The sequence below is a fragment of the Centruroides sculpturatus genome, unplaced genomic scaffold, assembly GCF_000671375.1.
Source record: "Centruroides sculpturatus isolate CEXI.00-Female unplaced genomic scaffold, Cexi_2.0 scaffold35, whole genome shotgun sequence".
Taxonomy (NCBI): Eukaryota; Metazoa; Arthropoda; class Arachnida; order Scorpiones; family Buthidae; genus Centruroides; species Centruroides sculpturatus.
The window spans coordinates 1,326,395-1,344,416 of NW_019384311.1; the positions used below are offsets into that span (position 1 = coordinate 1,326,395).

General features: G+C 29.2%; 2 protein-coding genes across 5 annotated transcripts in view; one reads left to right on the forward strand and one right to left on the reverse strand.

Moving 5' to 3' along the window:
* LOC111621623 (E3 ubiquitin-protein ligase RFWD2-like) overlaps positions 1-6,634 on the forward strand; it is a 75,613-nt gene extending 68,979 nt beyond the window's left edge. The window contains exons 16-19 of the mRNA XM_023363822.1: positions 51-139; positions 4,960-5,019; positions 5,097-5,141; positions 5,217-6,634. Of these exons, the coding sequence (XP_023219590.1) occupies positions 51-139; positions 4,960-5,019; positions 5,097-5,141; positions 5,217-5,234 (212 nt within the window). The 3' untranslated portion in view covers positions 5,235-6,634. The remainder of the gene's footprint in view (positions 1-50; positions 140-4,959; positions 5,020-5,096; positions 5,142-5,216) is intronic.
* A 3,435-nt stretch (positions 6,635-10,069) lies between these two features.
* LOC111621816 (rab9 effector protein with kelch motifs-like) overlaps positions 10,070-18,022 on the reverse strand; it is a 29,942-nt gene continuing 21,989 nt past the window's right edge. For 3 of the 4 annotated variants that reach the window (XM_023364095.1, XM_023364069.1, XM_023364077.1), the window contains 2 exons: positions 15,792-15,842; positions 10,070-10,615 (listed from right to left, as the gene is read on the reverse strand). In XM_023364095.1, coding sequence (XP_023219863.1) covers positions 10,482-10,615; positions 15,792-15,842 — 185 coding nt within the window. In that variant the 3' untranslated portion in view covers positions 10,070-10,481. The remainder of the gene's footprint in view (positions 10,616-15,791; positions 15,843-18,022) is intronic. The other variant, XM_023364086.1, reaches the window with a different exon arrangement.

Here is an 18,022-nt window from a genome sequence, read left to right on the forward strand (position 1 = left end):
ATTATTCTTGAATTATAACAAAATTGATTTTTTTAAATGTTTTTCTTCAGGAAGTGAAAACAACGCTTTGTACATATATTATAAGGGTTTGTCAAAACAAGTTTTAACATTTAGATTTGATACAGTCAGAAGTGTTCTTGTAAGTAACTTTCTTAAATGTTTTTAAAATTTTTAGTTTTAAAATAAAAAAATTTCAGTTGTTCATTGAACTGTAATAATTAATATTTGACTGATCAAATGTTTTCAAATTCATAATTAAAATGGCTGACAGTATTTTACACATTAAAAATATGTATAAGAAATTAAATGCATCTTCACATTTCCATTCAGAGTCTTCCTTACAGCAATGATTTTTTATTACTAGCTTAAAAAGTTGTCTCTATAAAGGAAGACTTCTTGGTGTTGATTGGCTTCATCTAATTTTCAAATTCTGTTTAATTTTTTCTTAGAGCATAAATGTAAAAATCCTAAATGCTGCTGCTGCTATTATAAGTTTAATCAGATAAACAAGTTTTTAAAATAATCAAAATTTTCTATGTAAAAAATGAACTTATATTACAAAATACTTTGTGTTTAAATTAAAATTTAGATATTCTACTGTCTGTCAAATGACAAGTGTTCTGTATATCACAGTTAGTTCAAGAGAAATTTTTAAAACAGTTAGTCAATTATTAATAAAAGGAAACTTTAATCAATTTCTTATTGTAAAGCAATTTTATTTTATACATATGTTCTCATTCTGCCAGTGGACTATAATAGGACCTTTTAATCATATACATGAGTTTGGCCAGACCCACACTGGGGATGGCTGAGTAATGAATGAAAGTTCTAATTTGTATGGGACAAACTTGTACTGATTCAGTTCAAAATCATCCAGAGTGACAGAGACTGAATCCTTTGTCATCTTGGCCATCCAGCTATCCATATGTTTTCATTTAAAAAGTTCTGAAATTTTGTTATTTTGAAAACATGCTCTTTTTATTACCATCTCTTAATTAGTTCAGTTTTAGTCATTAAAACTACGTCATAGAAACTGAAACAATGATGAGCATAAATATGTTGTCAAATATTTTTCTAAAATGCAAATGTTATCAAGATTCTACAGTATTTCCCAACCTGGGGTAGTTTGTAGAATTGCAAACATTGAAAAAACTGTATTTGTAACATCTGCTACTAAGCAGTTGCAAGTGGGTGAACAAGTTAATGTATTCTGTTCAGTATATTGAAGGATCAAACACTAACAATACATAGTAGAGAGATTGTGGCCAAAGTTTTTGTCTCTAAAATGTGAACATCGAGCGCTGCCATCTTGTAAGCCTAGAAGTTTGACAATACCATTTGGAACATCAAGCATGGCAAGAAGAAGTTTGGCTTAAACATCTGCATTTTTCTGTGTTTTGGGTTAAAATTATGACTATTTAAGCATTTATGAATAGCATTGTAAAGAAACAGACATTTTTAATCCCAAAATTATTTAATTTTTTTGCAAGCGATATGAAGTGTCTATGGAATTTTTATATATTTGTGTTCATAACAGCTTATTATAACACTGTAGAAACAGATTTGTTCTTTCACAGCATCATCTACTGTCAACAGCATAATTTGTTTGTAAATTTCTAGAAATAGTTTTAATTTGTTTATTTACCTTTGCTTGTAACCTTTGTTGCTCTTGAATGTTTCTGCCATTTTTCCACAATATCCCATGAATCAGTGTGCGATGTGAACATGGGTGCAATATGTTTTGCTTGGAGTTTAAATGTGAAAGGTGTACTTCTGCTTGCTGTGCAAGTTTAATGTTTGAACTTTGGCTGCAATCTCTCTAGTTCTTCTGTGTACAAATGTACTTTCTAAGTTAGTTTTTGACCTTTGGAATCTAATTTGTAAGTAGGAGAGCTCCTGTACTTATAATTCTTTAACCACAGTTTTTTCAATTTGACTTTAAATTGCAAATTAATACTATTGTCAATGATTATGACATTCAGAGGGTACATAAGATGTTCCATTTCATTTCCATTTTTATGGAAGAGGTATAACAGCTTAAAAACATGGTTTTTAATGTTTCAATTTTATTCAGGCAGTATATTTTTATCTGTGTAAATTACCTTTCTATTATTATATCAAAAACAGAATGTGACATCCACTTTTTTTAAATTTAAGTGAATAATGTTATTTAATTGGGTATCTGAGAGGAATACTAACTAAAATTGTATAACTTCCATTTTAGCTTATTCCGTGTCTGATATCAAAAATTAATTTTCTTATAGAATTTATGTAATATATGAGAATCATATTGTACACAATTTATACACACAGACACACACACCAAAATTTTTTGATGGTTTACACACAGAATTCTATCACAAATTGTATATACAGTAAAATTATTATTGTTTTTGAAGGGACAGTCTGAAAAAGCATATAACTGGAAACTTCCTATCTTTACAGATGAGCCTCCCCTTACACATAAATGTTAATTCACTATCATTTATGTATAAATTGACTAAATATCAATTTTAAGCATCTTTATAATTATACCTAATATAATGTTATGTTGGAAAAGTATATAAATGAAGTGATTTTGATAAAAGTTTATATTTTAGAACAAGACTGCCCAAACTCAGGCCCATGGCCCGCCAACACATTTGAATTTGCCCACCCACAGTAGTGGTCAGTTGTCACCAATAATGTCAACCACCACGTGATTGATCGAATGCAGAATGAACTATGTCTTGAGCCACTGCCACACCACTGTTAATACCTAACCTACACATTTATTACACTTGTTCTATTAGTTTTGAGTCGACTTTTGTGTATTAAAATTGAATTGTTGTCACCAAATATTGAAAAGTTATTAGCTAATAAACCCCTTCATAGGTCTCATTGATGTATTTTTTTATTAGGTATGATTAAAACATGTGCAACTTAAAGCTTTGTTTGATTCAATACCTATCCATTTATAGAAGAATCATGAGTGTAAGCAAGTATGATTCACTAGGTGGCCCACTGGGTGACATGTAATTGAAATTATAACCTGCCTCCAAAATGAATTGGGCAGCTCTGCTTTAGAAGCTTTTGTGAATTTTTCAAAAAGACAGATATATTAAAGATATTTTATCTTCTTTTCACAATAGTACCATCTCCTAACGAAAATTTAACATTTTTGCATATTTAGATGGATGAGAATCCTACAAATAAAGGTCAAATCCAGGAAAATAACATTCTTAAAGTGGAATCGACTTTATTTGTATTTTTCTCATCCATCTAAATAGGCAAAATGTTAAAAATTTTCCTTAGTAGATGGCACTATTAAGATGAATTAGAGATACAGTAGAGCCTTGATTATCCGACCCGATTGGGGTTGGTTGGATAATTAAAAAGTCGGATAACTGAAAAGTATGAAAAAATCCATTATTAGTGTAGTATATTATTATATCCCATGTAATTAGTATATTGCTATTAACCTACTTCCCGTCGAATTTTCATCGATGTTAAGCCTAACAAAATTTTTTAAAATAATAATCGTCGCTATTGTATCATTAAAAATTAGAAAATTAAGCCTCTGGCTCCCTTTCATGGTCCATCCAGTGTTGCCAGCTAAAACACGTAAAAATAATATTACAGTAGCCAAGACATAGCCAAATATTGTAGCGCCACATCACTAGCGGACATTTGAAATTTGCTGACTAGGACGGTCGGTTAACCGAGGTGACGGTTAATCGGGGGTCGGATAATCGAGGCTCTACTGTATTTTAATATATTGACTTTTTGTTAAAATTCACAAAAAATTTCTAATATGAAATAATTTTATTTACTGTATTTGAAGTATAAATACGTACCTAATAAAAAAAAATTCATTCACCATTAGAATAGAATGACAAAAACTATTTATTTGGCTTTATATGTACTGGATATAATATTGGATGATGATTATACTCACAAGAAAAACTTTGTATTTTATTTTACTTTACTGTTTACCATAATTTATTGTATTTTAGTTTGTTGACATTGTTTTGTATTTCATATATTAATAGTTCCAAATCACTCATAAATTTCTTGTTTAATATTTTTATCAACTACTATCAGATAAATCTACTGTACTAACCTGTGAAAGGTTGATTTTAGTTTCTTTTCTCTTCTCTTTCCAATAGCATAACATATAAAGAAAGATCTAATGGTTAAAGAATGGAAAAAAATTCTATTATGTTTTGTATTGGATGTGCTGGAAAGAGTGCTGTGTTGAATCAATGTTACGATTTAATGCTTTTAATCACTCCTCAAAAACAAAAATATTTGAGGAATGATTAAAAGCATTTGTTTTTTGCTGAATTTTTTTCTAATTAGGCACAGCATAAATTTGAAAATTAATCCCCCAAAATTTTAAGTTCAAAATTGTTTCACAGTTGAAATTTGCAACCAATAAAAAGCATAATTTCAGTTTCTGAATGTTAAGGGGACAGGAACCTAAAAAAATCAGTTTTGTTAAATGATTTGAAGTTATATTTAAACCAAATGAAATTCATTGACATTTAAATTTTAAATTGGCCCATTATTCCTACAACTCTTAAAAACTGTTTAAGAGTAAGAAGTTTAGCTGCTTCTAATTGTTCATGCGTTCTCCCTTATGACTATCCACAGTTTTATAGATGAAGAAGGGTTGCTTTGTTAAAGACAACAGTCATAAATGGAGAGTTTGAAATTTATTTCTGGGTATATGTTTATATTTCTAAATTTATTGAATGGTATTTTATTTCATTTATTCATTTTTGTGATTTTACCAGGTTCAAAGAAAATAGCATTTCATTACATGGGGCCTAGAAAATAAAACATATTAAACATTTTTCTAATAACCAGGTTTTACTATAAGAGCTTTATGAAATGAAAATTACATTTGTTTTAATAATATAAGTAAAATTTCTTTAAATTATTCACTCTGTTTAAATTATATTTTTATTTTAAAAGGAAAAAGATAGAAAAGATGATGATACTAGTGAATTTGTCAGTGCTGTTTGTTGGAGGATGGTAAGAACATTTATATTTTCTGCTCTCTTAAATTATTTTTCTTTACTACAGTATTTAAGTAAACTTTGCTTGTTTAGGGTTCAAATGTAGTTGTTGCTGCAAACAGTCAAGGAACAATCAAAGTAAGATAAATTTTCATTTCATTTAATTTAAAATTTTAAAATGATTAAATTGTATAGAACAAATTTCTGTTTTAGGTTTTGGAATTAGTTTGACACTGTTGGACTTAGTACATAATACCAAAAAAATCACAATCCTGTACTTATTTTATCACATGGTTGTGATGATGGATCTCTCAACCAAGTGCAAAAATTTCATGGCTTACATTATGTATATAGTCTTAATTATCTTGTATTTGACTGGAACAAATAATTGTAATAAAGTAAAATGTGTTTCTGTTTATCAATGACTTTTTAATAAGAAAATGATTGTACACAATTGTTTGTGGGAAAATGCCTTACAGTTTGAATATTCATAAGAAACTAATTTATATTTTCCTGTTATTTTTGATAATTGTATTGAAAGTAAAGTAATCAGTTAGCTTAATAATTTTAATATAGATCAGTGTTTTTCAACAGGGGCGATATCGCCCCCATGTGGGTGTTTTTCCATGTTGAGGGTGCAATTAGTAACAATTTATATTTTGGAGGACAAAAACAATTTTCTGGGCAATATAGTAAAACATTATATTAAGAATAATTAGATATTTTATTCGTTATATCGTACAATAATTAAACAAAACATTATAACTATTCAATGCTGTACGAATTTGGAGTTAGCCTTGGCCCTCAGCAGAATTTTGAAGTGAATGATTCGTTAGAGGTTGAGAAACACTGATATAGATAATGATACAACTTTCTAGCAACTAAATATATCAAAATATTTTGTGAATTTATGTTTAATTTCTCTTATTGAAACTGTTATGTATATAAGGCTTTAGTGCTAACCAATAATTCTGATGTGGTAGTAAGCATTGGGCAGGCACAAAATATTAATCATATGAACAATGGCTTATACAAGTAAAAATACCATTGAAGAATACTTAATTACTAGTTGTTGGATTTCTAGGTAAAAGGGAAAGAAACAAAAACAATGGAAGTGTGTGCAACCTTCTGCAAAATAAAAAATTTCTGATGGGAGCATAAGATTTTTACAACAGGTAGTGCAAAGAATAAGCTTACACATTGTCATTTGGGATGTACACAGTTTCACAGAACATTTCTGGATTGATTTCAATACTTACTCTTCAACTTATTCACTATGTTTTTCACACATAATTGAAGAAGTGACAAACCCTTCATTATCTTTTGTAAAAATCTTATGTTATCACCAAAAAAGCACTCTTTTTGAAGGAGTCTGTTGTCCAAATCTTTGCTAAAAGTCTGCATGCATCTCTTCCATTGTTTTCCTCTCTTTTCCTTTTAGAAACCCAACGAATAGTGATTATACAGTATTCAATAGTGTAGTTACTTGAATTGGCCATTTTTCATGTCCTTTATCTGAAACGAACAATAAATGGAATACAGTAGAGCATCAATTATCCAAATCAATTGGGGACTGGAGTTGTTCGGAAATAGATTTTTCAGATAACCGATTATGTACGAAAAAATACATTAACCTATCCCATGTTGAAACTCGTTCAAATCTGGCACATCCTTAAGTACCCTCTCATGGTTGCGCCAGTGTTGCCAGCTAAAACGTGCACCAACAAAAATAATATTGGAGTAGCCCAAGACATAGACAAAGATTACAGCACCACAGCACTAGTGAAAATTTAAATTTACTGACTGGAAAGCTTTTGGTTAATTGACATTTTGGTTGATTTATATTCAAATAATCGATGCTCTACTGTATATTTAATAAATATACAATAAATATAAATACAACTTTTTCACAAAGATAGAACCTTTGCTACCGTTTCTCTTCTGTTGTTTTATACCATCAGCAGTCCATAAAAATTCACAAAGATAAGGAGACAACATTCCTTTTAAGGCTACTGCCTCAGCAATAAAAAATGCAAAATATGGCAAAGCGTCCTCTGGTGCTCCTGCCACTACATAATAATAAATTTAAGTAAAAATAATAAATAAACAATAAATGTAAATACTGTCAAGCCATTTTTTTTACTAAATGTAAATACCATCAGCCATGTGTTTTTTATTTAAATTGAATATATATATTTAATTTTTTATAGCGGTGATGGGACTTTGTTCCCACATTATATATAGTTACTAGCACCTTACTTTCATACATATTATTCACAAGGATTTTTTTTCTTTTAGTTACAATATTTGCTTGCAATTCTTCGAATACAGAAACTTATTAAAAACAATAAAATTTAAAACCTTTGTTTTACTTCTCAACTTCCTTTTATTAGAGACAAAGTACTTAAAAGGAAAACTCAAAATATTTTTCTTTTTCAAAACAAGCTATGCATTTCCCATGATTTTACAAAAAAGTTCTTTTACACCTCTCTTCAGGCTGTAAACAAAAATATATAAATATAAATGTATAGTTTGCTTTGAGATTACAGTCGACCCCCCCCTCTATAAGATCATAGATACGTTCCATTTTTTAGGAATCCGATTTCTTACGAGTCATTCCAATCACAGCCTGACACGTGTAAAGTTTACGGACTACGGCTGATTGAAAGGTTTTCTTCCATAAAATTAATCGATTCTAGACTAATCCGACTCAACATTTCCAAAATACGTATATATTTTTTGGAAATAATCCGTATAAACTACGCTATAAACAAAAAATTGTAGGATTACTTACCGAGTACGCACCATTCGACAACCCCATTGCTAAAGCTTGTTTTCGTTGCGAAGCAGCACACCAAACCACGGCTGAGTTCTGATAACTTATTTTTCTGCGAAAACTTTGTTGAAATTCGGAGACATCATTAATATAAATAATTTTAATCGCCGTTGAATAAGAAATGTTTCTTTCACAAGAAATGTATAAAATTACAGTACTGTATTAGACTTACGGTACCTAATTTACATACTGTACAGACGATAGTTAGCGTAAAAATCTCCGTAGCGTGGCGCTACGCTAGACGGCGGAAATTATATATTTAATTATAACAAAGTTACAATAAGTTAATATATAATTATATATACAGTACCTAATTTATATATAATTAATATATAATTATATGTACAGTACCTAATTTATATAATACTGTCCAGATGATAGAAATCTCTCCGTAGCGTGGCACTACGGACAGCGGGAAAGTAGTTTGGCTGCCCGATGACGTTTAACGTAATTATAGGGGGTTTTTACTGTTTTTATGGATACTGTCACAATTTTTTCGCAGTTTTATAGGAATCGTAATTATTGGGACCGTAATTATAGGGGGGTCGACTGTATTTAAATTTACATTCTACTTTATAAATTACAGAATATAATTTTTAGAATATAAATTTAAATAATCTCAAAGCAAGCTAATGCATTTATATTTATATATTTTTGTTTACAGCCTGAAGAGAGGTGTAAAAGAATTTTTTTGTAAAATCACCGGAAATGCATAACTTGTTTTGAAAAATAAAAAGAATATTTTTCTGTTTTGTGTTTCCTTAGTTCTTTGTGTTTGGTAAAAGGAAGTGAAAAAATAAAACATCAACAATTTTTAAGGTTTTAGTTTTTATTGTTTTTAAAGATTATTTCTGCCTTGTATATAATTTAAAACAAATATTTATTGTTTTTACTGAATTTCTGTAAACAGCAGTTGTATTTGTTTATAGAGTCAGTCAGGAAACCCTAATTTCAAAAATTATCTTTAATAGAGGATGGTAAGTAGTAGTGTTATGGCCTACATGTGTCATTCCTTGTTAACATAATGTATAACATACTATTCAGGATTTCCAAAATAGTATATGTTAATCTCTAGATGTTTTACAGTTTTCAGCTTATCCTTATAAACACACTTTCAAAGGAAAAAATCCAGCAGATGTTCAGATGGATCCTAGTCATTGAAAAAAGGTTTTTAGCACATTATAGAATTACAGCATGTCATCATAACTATTTCCATGGGAATTATGGCATGTGTGCCCCATCTTGCTGGATCCAGAACCAGTATTTGTTTCTTTGCTAGCAGAAGACAAGTTGGGTAACTAGATCCTGTTGTTACAACTTGGCATTCTAAGTTGAATAGAATAAAATGACCTTTTTTGTTCTCTGCAGTACTGCACACCATACACTCACTTTTTTTGGGACAAAAGGATTGTATGTTGCATTGGGTAGTGCAAAACTGTTTTGATGGTTTCATTTTGAAGGATATTTGAACTATCGCTAAAGTATTGTACTGTATATGAGGTCCAGGATGTTCATATTGGTGGGAGTGAACTTTCTGTATTATCAGCAGTACCATATTTATCAGTGTGTTTATCATCATCAGCTGAATTTGTGCAAGAACTGAAATCAACTGATTAATGTGCACAAATCAAGCTTTCATGGTGTTTTGAAGGAATCCAATAGAAAGTTGTTTCTTGGATAGATCAAGAAGCAACTTTTGAAGAGAATTATACAGTGTGTATGTATATGATCATCAAGCACTGGCTCAATATAAGATTTAATTAATAATTACTTGGATTATAATACAACAAAGTGAAATATGATTTTCAACACAATCAAATTATTTACACATAGTTTTAATTATTGCACGTGGAAATGGATCTTTTAGCATTCTGATCTCAATGTTGTGAGATAAGGAATATCGGTTAAAGGAATTTGTTTGCACTGTGATATGCAAGTTTTCAATTACTTCTCACCATTGTTGAAATCATTTGTCAGACATCAAATTAATCTAGCACTTATTACTTTTCATAAAAGATCAAAATGAATGCATCACCATTACAATGCAAATTTATCAAAGTTATTTAATAAAGTTATACAGTTGAAGAATATTTTGAACAAACATCTAGTTTGATAATATAAAATAAAGCATTGTATGATGATTGAAATTAACATTTTCTGTTGGTGTTTATAGTTGTAAAATAAATTTTGATTTTAAAGTCATGAAGATTATAAAAATCGAGATAAGAGATGTTCTTTTTTATCTTTACAACTAGGTGCATAGATAAAGGGCATTTCTACATTATCTTTATTCGGAATATCCTATAGGTCGATAGGCTATTCTAAATAAAGATGATGTAGAAATGCCGTGTCTGTCTATGCACCTAGTCATGAAGATAAAAACAGCTAAAAGAAGACACGATTTCAGAATACACAAGATATATGTTCTTAAAATTTTAAATCATGTCTTTAATTAGTCTGTAGTACAAAAAATAATTATATGAAATAAGGTGATGATACTTTTGTTGTTATATAAACCAACTAAATGAAGACAGCAAACGCATTATTATCATTATAATAATACTAATTTTTATTTAAATAATCACTTTTTAAAAAAATTCATGCAACAATAAAAAAAATTATCATTTACACTGAAAAATGTTCTAAATAAGATATATAAAAAAGTCATCGAAAATGTTGCCTTGCGTGTCCATTCCACCGTGAAGAAAAATTGCCGATCTGCCAGATTGAATATTGCTTGTATGTTCACTGTGGCTGGGTTTTAATTGCATGCCTCCTATATACATAAGTTTTAAAAATTAATAATCTTGAATTAAATTTGATTGATGAGATATATTCAAAATATTAGCTAAGTAAACAGGTAAATAGGATCTGAAATAATTATTTATATTTTCAATTTATAAGACTCAGTATCAATAAGTATAGAGCTAGAATATCTAGGCATATAAATAGTTAAACTAATAAAATTGTTAATGATTTTTAGTGTCTAGAAATTTAGCCTTACTAATTAAATATCTTGTTATATTACAGCACGATATAATTTACATTGTGTTTAAAGTAGATATTTAACACTAAATGTATTATAGGAGAAAAAGTTGAGAGATTATATTGTAAAAAAGTCACAACAAATGAAAAAATAAAAGCAATATTGTCCATTTTATAAAATAGTATACAAGTTGACCCCCTATAACACTGTTGATAATTCCATTTTATATGAATTCCATGTTGTACGAGTCACTTAGATTTTACAACATGGAATTCATATAAAACGGAATTATCAACAGTATTATAGGGGGGGTCGGCTGTATACAGATAATGCAAACTTACACTTCATCCAGTGTACAGTACATCATCGGGTGAATGTAAACTCAAGTGCATTTATGTATTGTATGTACAGTACATATCTGTCACATTTAAATCTTTTTCCTGTACACATAGTGAAGGCTTTGAAAATAGTATAATCAACTTTTGAGAAAATTACATACTATGTATCAGTTATGTTGTTGCTTAAATTTTACTTATTTCATGAAAAACACATAAGGAGAAACCATATTGATACAAATTTTAAAAAAAATGCTAACTCTGAAGTTTACAATAGTTTAAACTGGAAATGCAATGATTAACTGGTTATTCTTGAGTACACACAATCCATTAGAATCCAATCAATATGAAAACATATTATTTTAAATAGCTACTTAGGCAGATTGCTTCTTATTTTATTTTGGCACCATAAGAAATGTGAGTTGTTTATGGACATTAACCAAGTTCATAGCTCTCTTGCAACAGTAAAGACAAAAATTATTAAAATATAAAGGAAATTTGTGTTATCTCAAATTTTTACTTGACTAAGATTTAAATTCAAAATATATCCATACAGGTTGAAAAGAAATAAAACACTCAACAATGCATATAGAGTCCTGCATTCTGATATACAGGTAGCCCTCGGTTTACGCCGGTTCAATTTACGCCGATTCACAATAACGCCGCTGCACAATTTGTGATTTTGCTGTGTAATTCCCCGATTTTCCCTATGCCAGACTGATTTTCGTTTCAGTGTTGACGTATTTACCGAGCCGCGACATTGTACATTCGTTAAAACAAAGATTTTTATTGAATATATTTATTTTTTCTGTTTAATATTATTGGGTATGTATACATTTGCATTAAATTAATATTAAAATACTAAACGTTTAGGTACCCACGAGTCAAGTTATCAAACTTAATAGTCCAATAAATGGCGTCCGAATCCATAGCGCCATTGAATTTATCCCGTATCAGTTCGTTCAGGAAAACACCTTACGACGCAGTAGCACTTCCGGCGATCACAAACTATCGTTAGTGAGACAAATCTACTTCTCGTTGGCCAGACGATATCTATCTCTCCTTAATTTTCCCGCTCAAACTGACCTTACATATGCGCTACGGCGACCGGTGGTCGACCAATCAGTGTCTCCGCTCGTCCGTAGCTCTACGTCGGGTTAACGTATCCTTTCAACTATGGAAAGTTTGACGGTTGAACTTTGTGAGTTAGACAATGATTGGGAGCGAAGTGCGAATGTAAAAAGGAGCATCGTCGCATCCATTCGACCATATTCCGAAATTCTCAATGAAAGAAAACAAAAATGTAAACAATTAAAGATGGATACTTTTTCCGAAAAATGTAAGAGATCCGAAACTAAAATTTTTAATAAAAACATTTAACTTTATTTTATGATAAAATACATTTTAAAAATTAAATTTATTTGTACTTTGTATTATATTGTATTAATAAACAAAATTACTGTATTTGCATATTTTTCACTTATGTGGAACCTAACCCTATACCTCAGTGTAAATATGGGTTCATTTTACGCCGATTCAATTTGCGCTGGCTTTTGTAGGAACGGAACTGCAGCGTAAACCAAGGGCTACCTGTACTCTTTTCTAATCTGCAAACTTCTGATGCCATAGTCAATTTTAAAAGTATTTCTATTGTATTTGTACAATCAAATATAGATTTTTAAGTTTGTATTTTATCATAAATACAACATTGAAATTTAAGCTTAAAAATTAATGCAGTTTAACAGAAAACTGTATGTTGGTGTTCCTAAACTTCCTTGTATCATAGTGCTATATGAGAGACTTAATGCATAATATAAAATAATTGTTCAGTAAGTAAATTAAAGTACTAATATAAAACTGATCACACTTTACTCCCAAATAATACAAACAAAATACCTGTATTGCTTAAAATGATGTCTCAAAAATCCATTGTTGTGGCAACACAGATGGGGTCAATCTTACTATGTTCATGTAAACATTAACATTGTAAAATGGTCTCTTGATAAGCATTAAAAAATGCTTATCAAGAGACCTAAGATAATTTTAAGCATTTTGTCATAATAATGACTATTTTTTGGATTTAGATTAAAAATAAATTTTTGTTATCAATCTCTACTAATTTATAAGATGCATCTATAATTAACAAACACAATACAATATTCTACTTATGTATTTTTTAAAACTCATTGAGATAATATTTACTTTGAATGAGAGAAATATAAATTTTGAAAATGCAATTTCATTTTAATCTATAATACAGTAGAGTCCCGTACAACATGCAAATAAAGCAAGCAATGCCCTCAAATTATGTCGATCACAGGTATGCGTTTTTTTTTTTCAACTTATAGGCCAAGGTTTAAACTTTCATAAATCATGTGATAATGCAGGTTTCGATAACCCGATTTCCCGTAATGCATAATGAATCCCCTGCATTGTACAGGACTCTACTGTATATGATATAAAAATTAATATGATGTTTATCCGTATGCAATAACATTCAGCAAAACATATATAATAATGAAATACTAATGTAAAACAATTCAGGCATTATTAAACTTAACACCATAAAAATGATACTGATCATTCCAATATTTTCACTTTATCTTAGTCAGCATTTACTATTTACTAGAATAAAGCTTATCAAATAGAATGTAAACAACTAGATTCAAAGAAAGTTCATGTCATCATCATCTAAAATACAAAACCAAACATATTTTTGAGTGGGTTTCAGATGTTCACAAAATAAACAAAACTGTCAGGTTGATGCTTCAAACTGCTTTTTCAATGGATGGGACTGCCCACAAAGAATTGTGGACTTTACAATAAATTTTGATCTCTTGTTATGTCCCAGAATGTATCTATCCCCTTTGCAGGGCAGTCAAGAGGAGCTGGGGATTTTCCCTGAGCTCAGAGAAAACTTAGGGAAAGTGATTCATATCCATATATTGATGTTATTTTTACTAACAAAAAATAAAATCTTAAAAACCCCCTTTTTGTTAAAAAAGAAACCTTTCATATAATTTTTTTTTGAACAAATGATATTAATGATAAAAGGATCCCCATACAAGTTCTCAACAGCCCTACCTCTTATTCTTTATGTATTTCAGTGATTACAAACTTTTAAAATTATTATAGATTGAATATTCTCCAATGATTTTGCATTTACATCTTAATAAGCAAATACTGCTTATTATTGTTTAGAAAACTAGTATAGTATGCTACTAACTGAAAAAGCATGTTGAAACATAAATGATATTATGATTAAATGAAAATTTTTCATGTACTATATGATAATTTAACATAACACAAAAATTAATAGATTAAAAACATAACAATCTCAATTGATTTAATTATATTTTTAGATAAAATAATAAGGTAACAGTGTTGTACACTATTTTAAATAATATAAAGTAGATTATTAACAACCTTATATCTCAAAAATATAATGGAATTTAATAGTTTAAGTAAAAAAAAAAGAAAAAAAAATATGTGCTGTATAACTTACATATTAGTAAATTTAATATTTATTTTGAATGAAATGAAATTAATCACAGTAAAAATTTACCACATCATCATTACCAAATAGCCAAAGTTGAATATTTCAGTTAAAATTTAATTTATTAATCTTTTACTTTATATAAACTTATATTTTAATATTTGACTTTACTAAAGAGAATTTTTTATCTAGTTTAAATTATCAAAATATAAATCTCCCTTCACTGTCTAGATCAGTGGTTCTTAACCTTTCTAAGGCCATGGAACTACAATATATTCAAAAATCTATAATCAATTCCATGTTTACTACAGGTATCCCTTGATTAATGAGATTAATTAAATAAAACTAATAAGCTTAATATTGAATAAAGTAGTAAACTTGGAATTATCTATGAGTAAAGAAATACATTGAGTACATTAGAATAAACGGCCAATAAAAACTTAACTTTTTTTTCATGGGAAGCTCGGCAAGTTTGTGAAACCTGGTTGAGAACTAATGATCTAGACCAGTGTTTCTCTATGGGGGCGATATCGCCCCCATGTGGGCATTTTTCCATGTTGAGGGGGCAATTAGGAACAATTTATATTTTGGGGGGCGAAAAACAATTTTCTGGGCGATATAGTAAAACATCATATTAAGAATAATTAGATATTTTATTCGTTATATCGTACAATAATTAAACAAATAACATTATACTAGTCACTAGTCTATTCAATGCAGTACGAATTTGGCGTTAGCCTTGTCCCTTGGCATTGGAATTTTGAAGTGAAGGGGCGACGATTCCTTAAAGGTTGAGAAACACTGATCTAGACAATAATTTATCTTTGACTGTTTATTAGAACTAATGTAGATAATTATACATTACTTGATAACAATACTTTTTATTTACAATATAAAATCATCTGCACAATTAAAAGGTTATTGTATACAAATTCACTATTTGTTAATAAATACAAATGTGTTATTTAAGTGAAACGTGCAAAATGGCAATAAATGTAGCCATGCTGCATATACCCTATAGAATGCTCTTCATTCAAATTAGTTTGATTAGGAAGATTAGATGAAACACATGCAACTATTATATTTCTCTGGTATGAAGCATCATCATTATAAAGTCCAAATTATTGGTGCTTACCTGAAAAGCACCAACATTTGAGAAATCCAACATCATTACGAGTAAAAGAAACTAGTTGGGGAAAAAATAACATATAATAATACTATATAAGACATCATTTTAAAAAACTCAGAACTGATGTCAACATTTTCATAATTTTCAGAAATTATATAAGTAGAATAATCCATTGATGTGAAATGAACAACCTAGGGTATAATTTAATAATAATATACCAAAAATCTCTAATAAAACTAATTTTATTGCAGAGATTATTATTAAAACTATTTTATATATATTTACATACATATACAAAATAAATTCACAAACCCAATATTTAATTAATGCCAAATGATCTGCAGTATTATCACAGTGATCTAATCACTTACCCAAGTCAAATAAGTTTATATCTAATTATAGACTAGTTTTATTATAACCCAATAATATGGCAGATCATTTGACAAATTTTATCTTTATTCTGTAAAATCACTGTTAACTTAAATACCAAATGTTATAGATTTCTTAAAATCATCATCAAATACTTAACTGAGAAATAATATTTCCCATTACTATTATGTTATATATATTTTTGTTCTGCATGCACCAAGAGTTCATTGTGAGCTTGCCAAGTCCATAATGGATGAGGTCTAACAAATCAGACTATCCTAAAAATTCTTCAGGATACAATCTAGATTGAACTTTGATCCTTTAGAATGATATTTACATGCCTTTGGTTTTCACCATCAAAATATATTACAGTAGACCCCCCTATAACGCTTAGATATGTTCCACGCTAATCGAATTTTACGTTGTAGGAATGATTAAATACATGAGCCAATCGCAGCCCGATAGGTGTAAACTTTACGGACTAAGGCTGTTTGAAAGGTTTTCTTCTATAAAATTAACCAATTCTAGACTAATTCCACTCAACATTTCCAAAACACGTATAATTTTTTGGGAATAATCTGTATAAACTATGCTATAAACAAAAAATTATAGGATTACTTACCGAGTGTGCACCATTCGACTACGCCCGTTGTTCAAAGCTTGTCTTCGTCGCGGAACAGCACACGAAACGGCGGCCGCGATTTCTGATAACGAATTTTTCGCAGAAAAATAACTTGACCTTTGGAGACATCATTAATATAAATAATTTTTATGGCCGTTGAATAAGAAGTGTTTCTTTCACAAGAAATGTATAAAATTAGTGCTGTATTAGACTTACGGTACCTAATTTACATACTGTACAGACGATAATAAACTCAACTTACTAGCCTAAAATCTCCGTAGCGTGTTGCCAGGCGGCAGAAAGCATATATATAATTATAATAAAGTTACAATAAATTAAGTTAATATATAATTATATATACAGTACCTAATTTATATATAATTAATATATAATTATATGTACAGTACCTAATTTATATATAATTTATATATAATACTAAACAGACGATAGCAAACTCAATTTAGCCGCTCCGTAGCGTGGCGCAGGGTCGGAGGAAAGTAGTTCGGCTGCTCATCCACTATTGGTCCAGATTCTATCAATCTTGTCGCGAAACGACGTTATAGGAGGTACTTTATACGAAAGTTGCTACAATTTTTTCGCTACATTATAGGAATTGTCGTTATAGGAATGCACGTTATAGGGGGGTCGACTGTACTTTTATGTATGATGAAACTTCTTCAAATTTGAATCAAAGTATTAAAATCATTCCAAACAGACTAACACAACATTAGTATTACTTAAATAAAAACAATGATAAATTTAGAAATCTGGTAACATTTGGCTAAGTAAAATAGTTGTGATTTAAAACAGAAGTCTTATTTATATTACAAATAGAATCAATAATATATTTATAAAATATTCAAACCAAATTTATAGCAATTAGAAATTATTCTAAAAGTTTTATGCTTTCAAAATTCTCTGACAAGTTACATAGAATGTCCAAAATGTTACTGTGCAATGAGAAATTCGTAATAACATTAAAGTTATACATACAGTATTGTATACAAAGCCTATAAGTTGTCTATTTGGTAATGGTTGACTGTACTTTAATGTCATTACACTGCACAGTAACTTTTTGGATTGTCCTGTAGCACTCATCAGTTAGTATTTAAAGAATATTTTATTTATAACATTTATTAAATCTACTTACTACTTACTTTTAAAAGTAAGACAAATTTTATTTTATATAATAAATATTTTATAATTTTTCCAAAAATTCCATAGTTTTGTTAATTGTAATGTTATA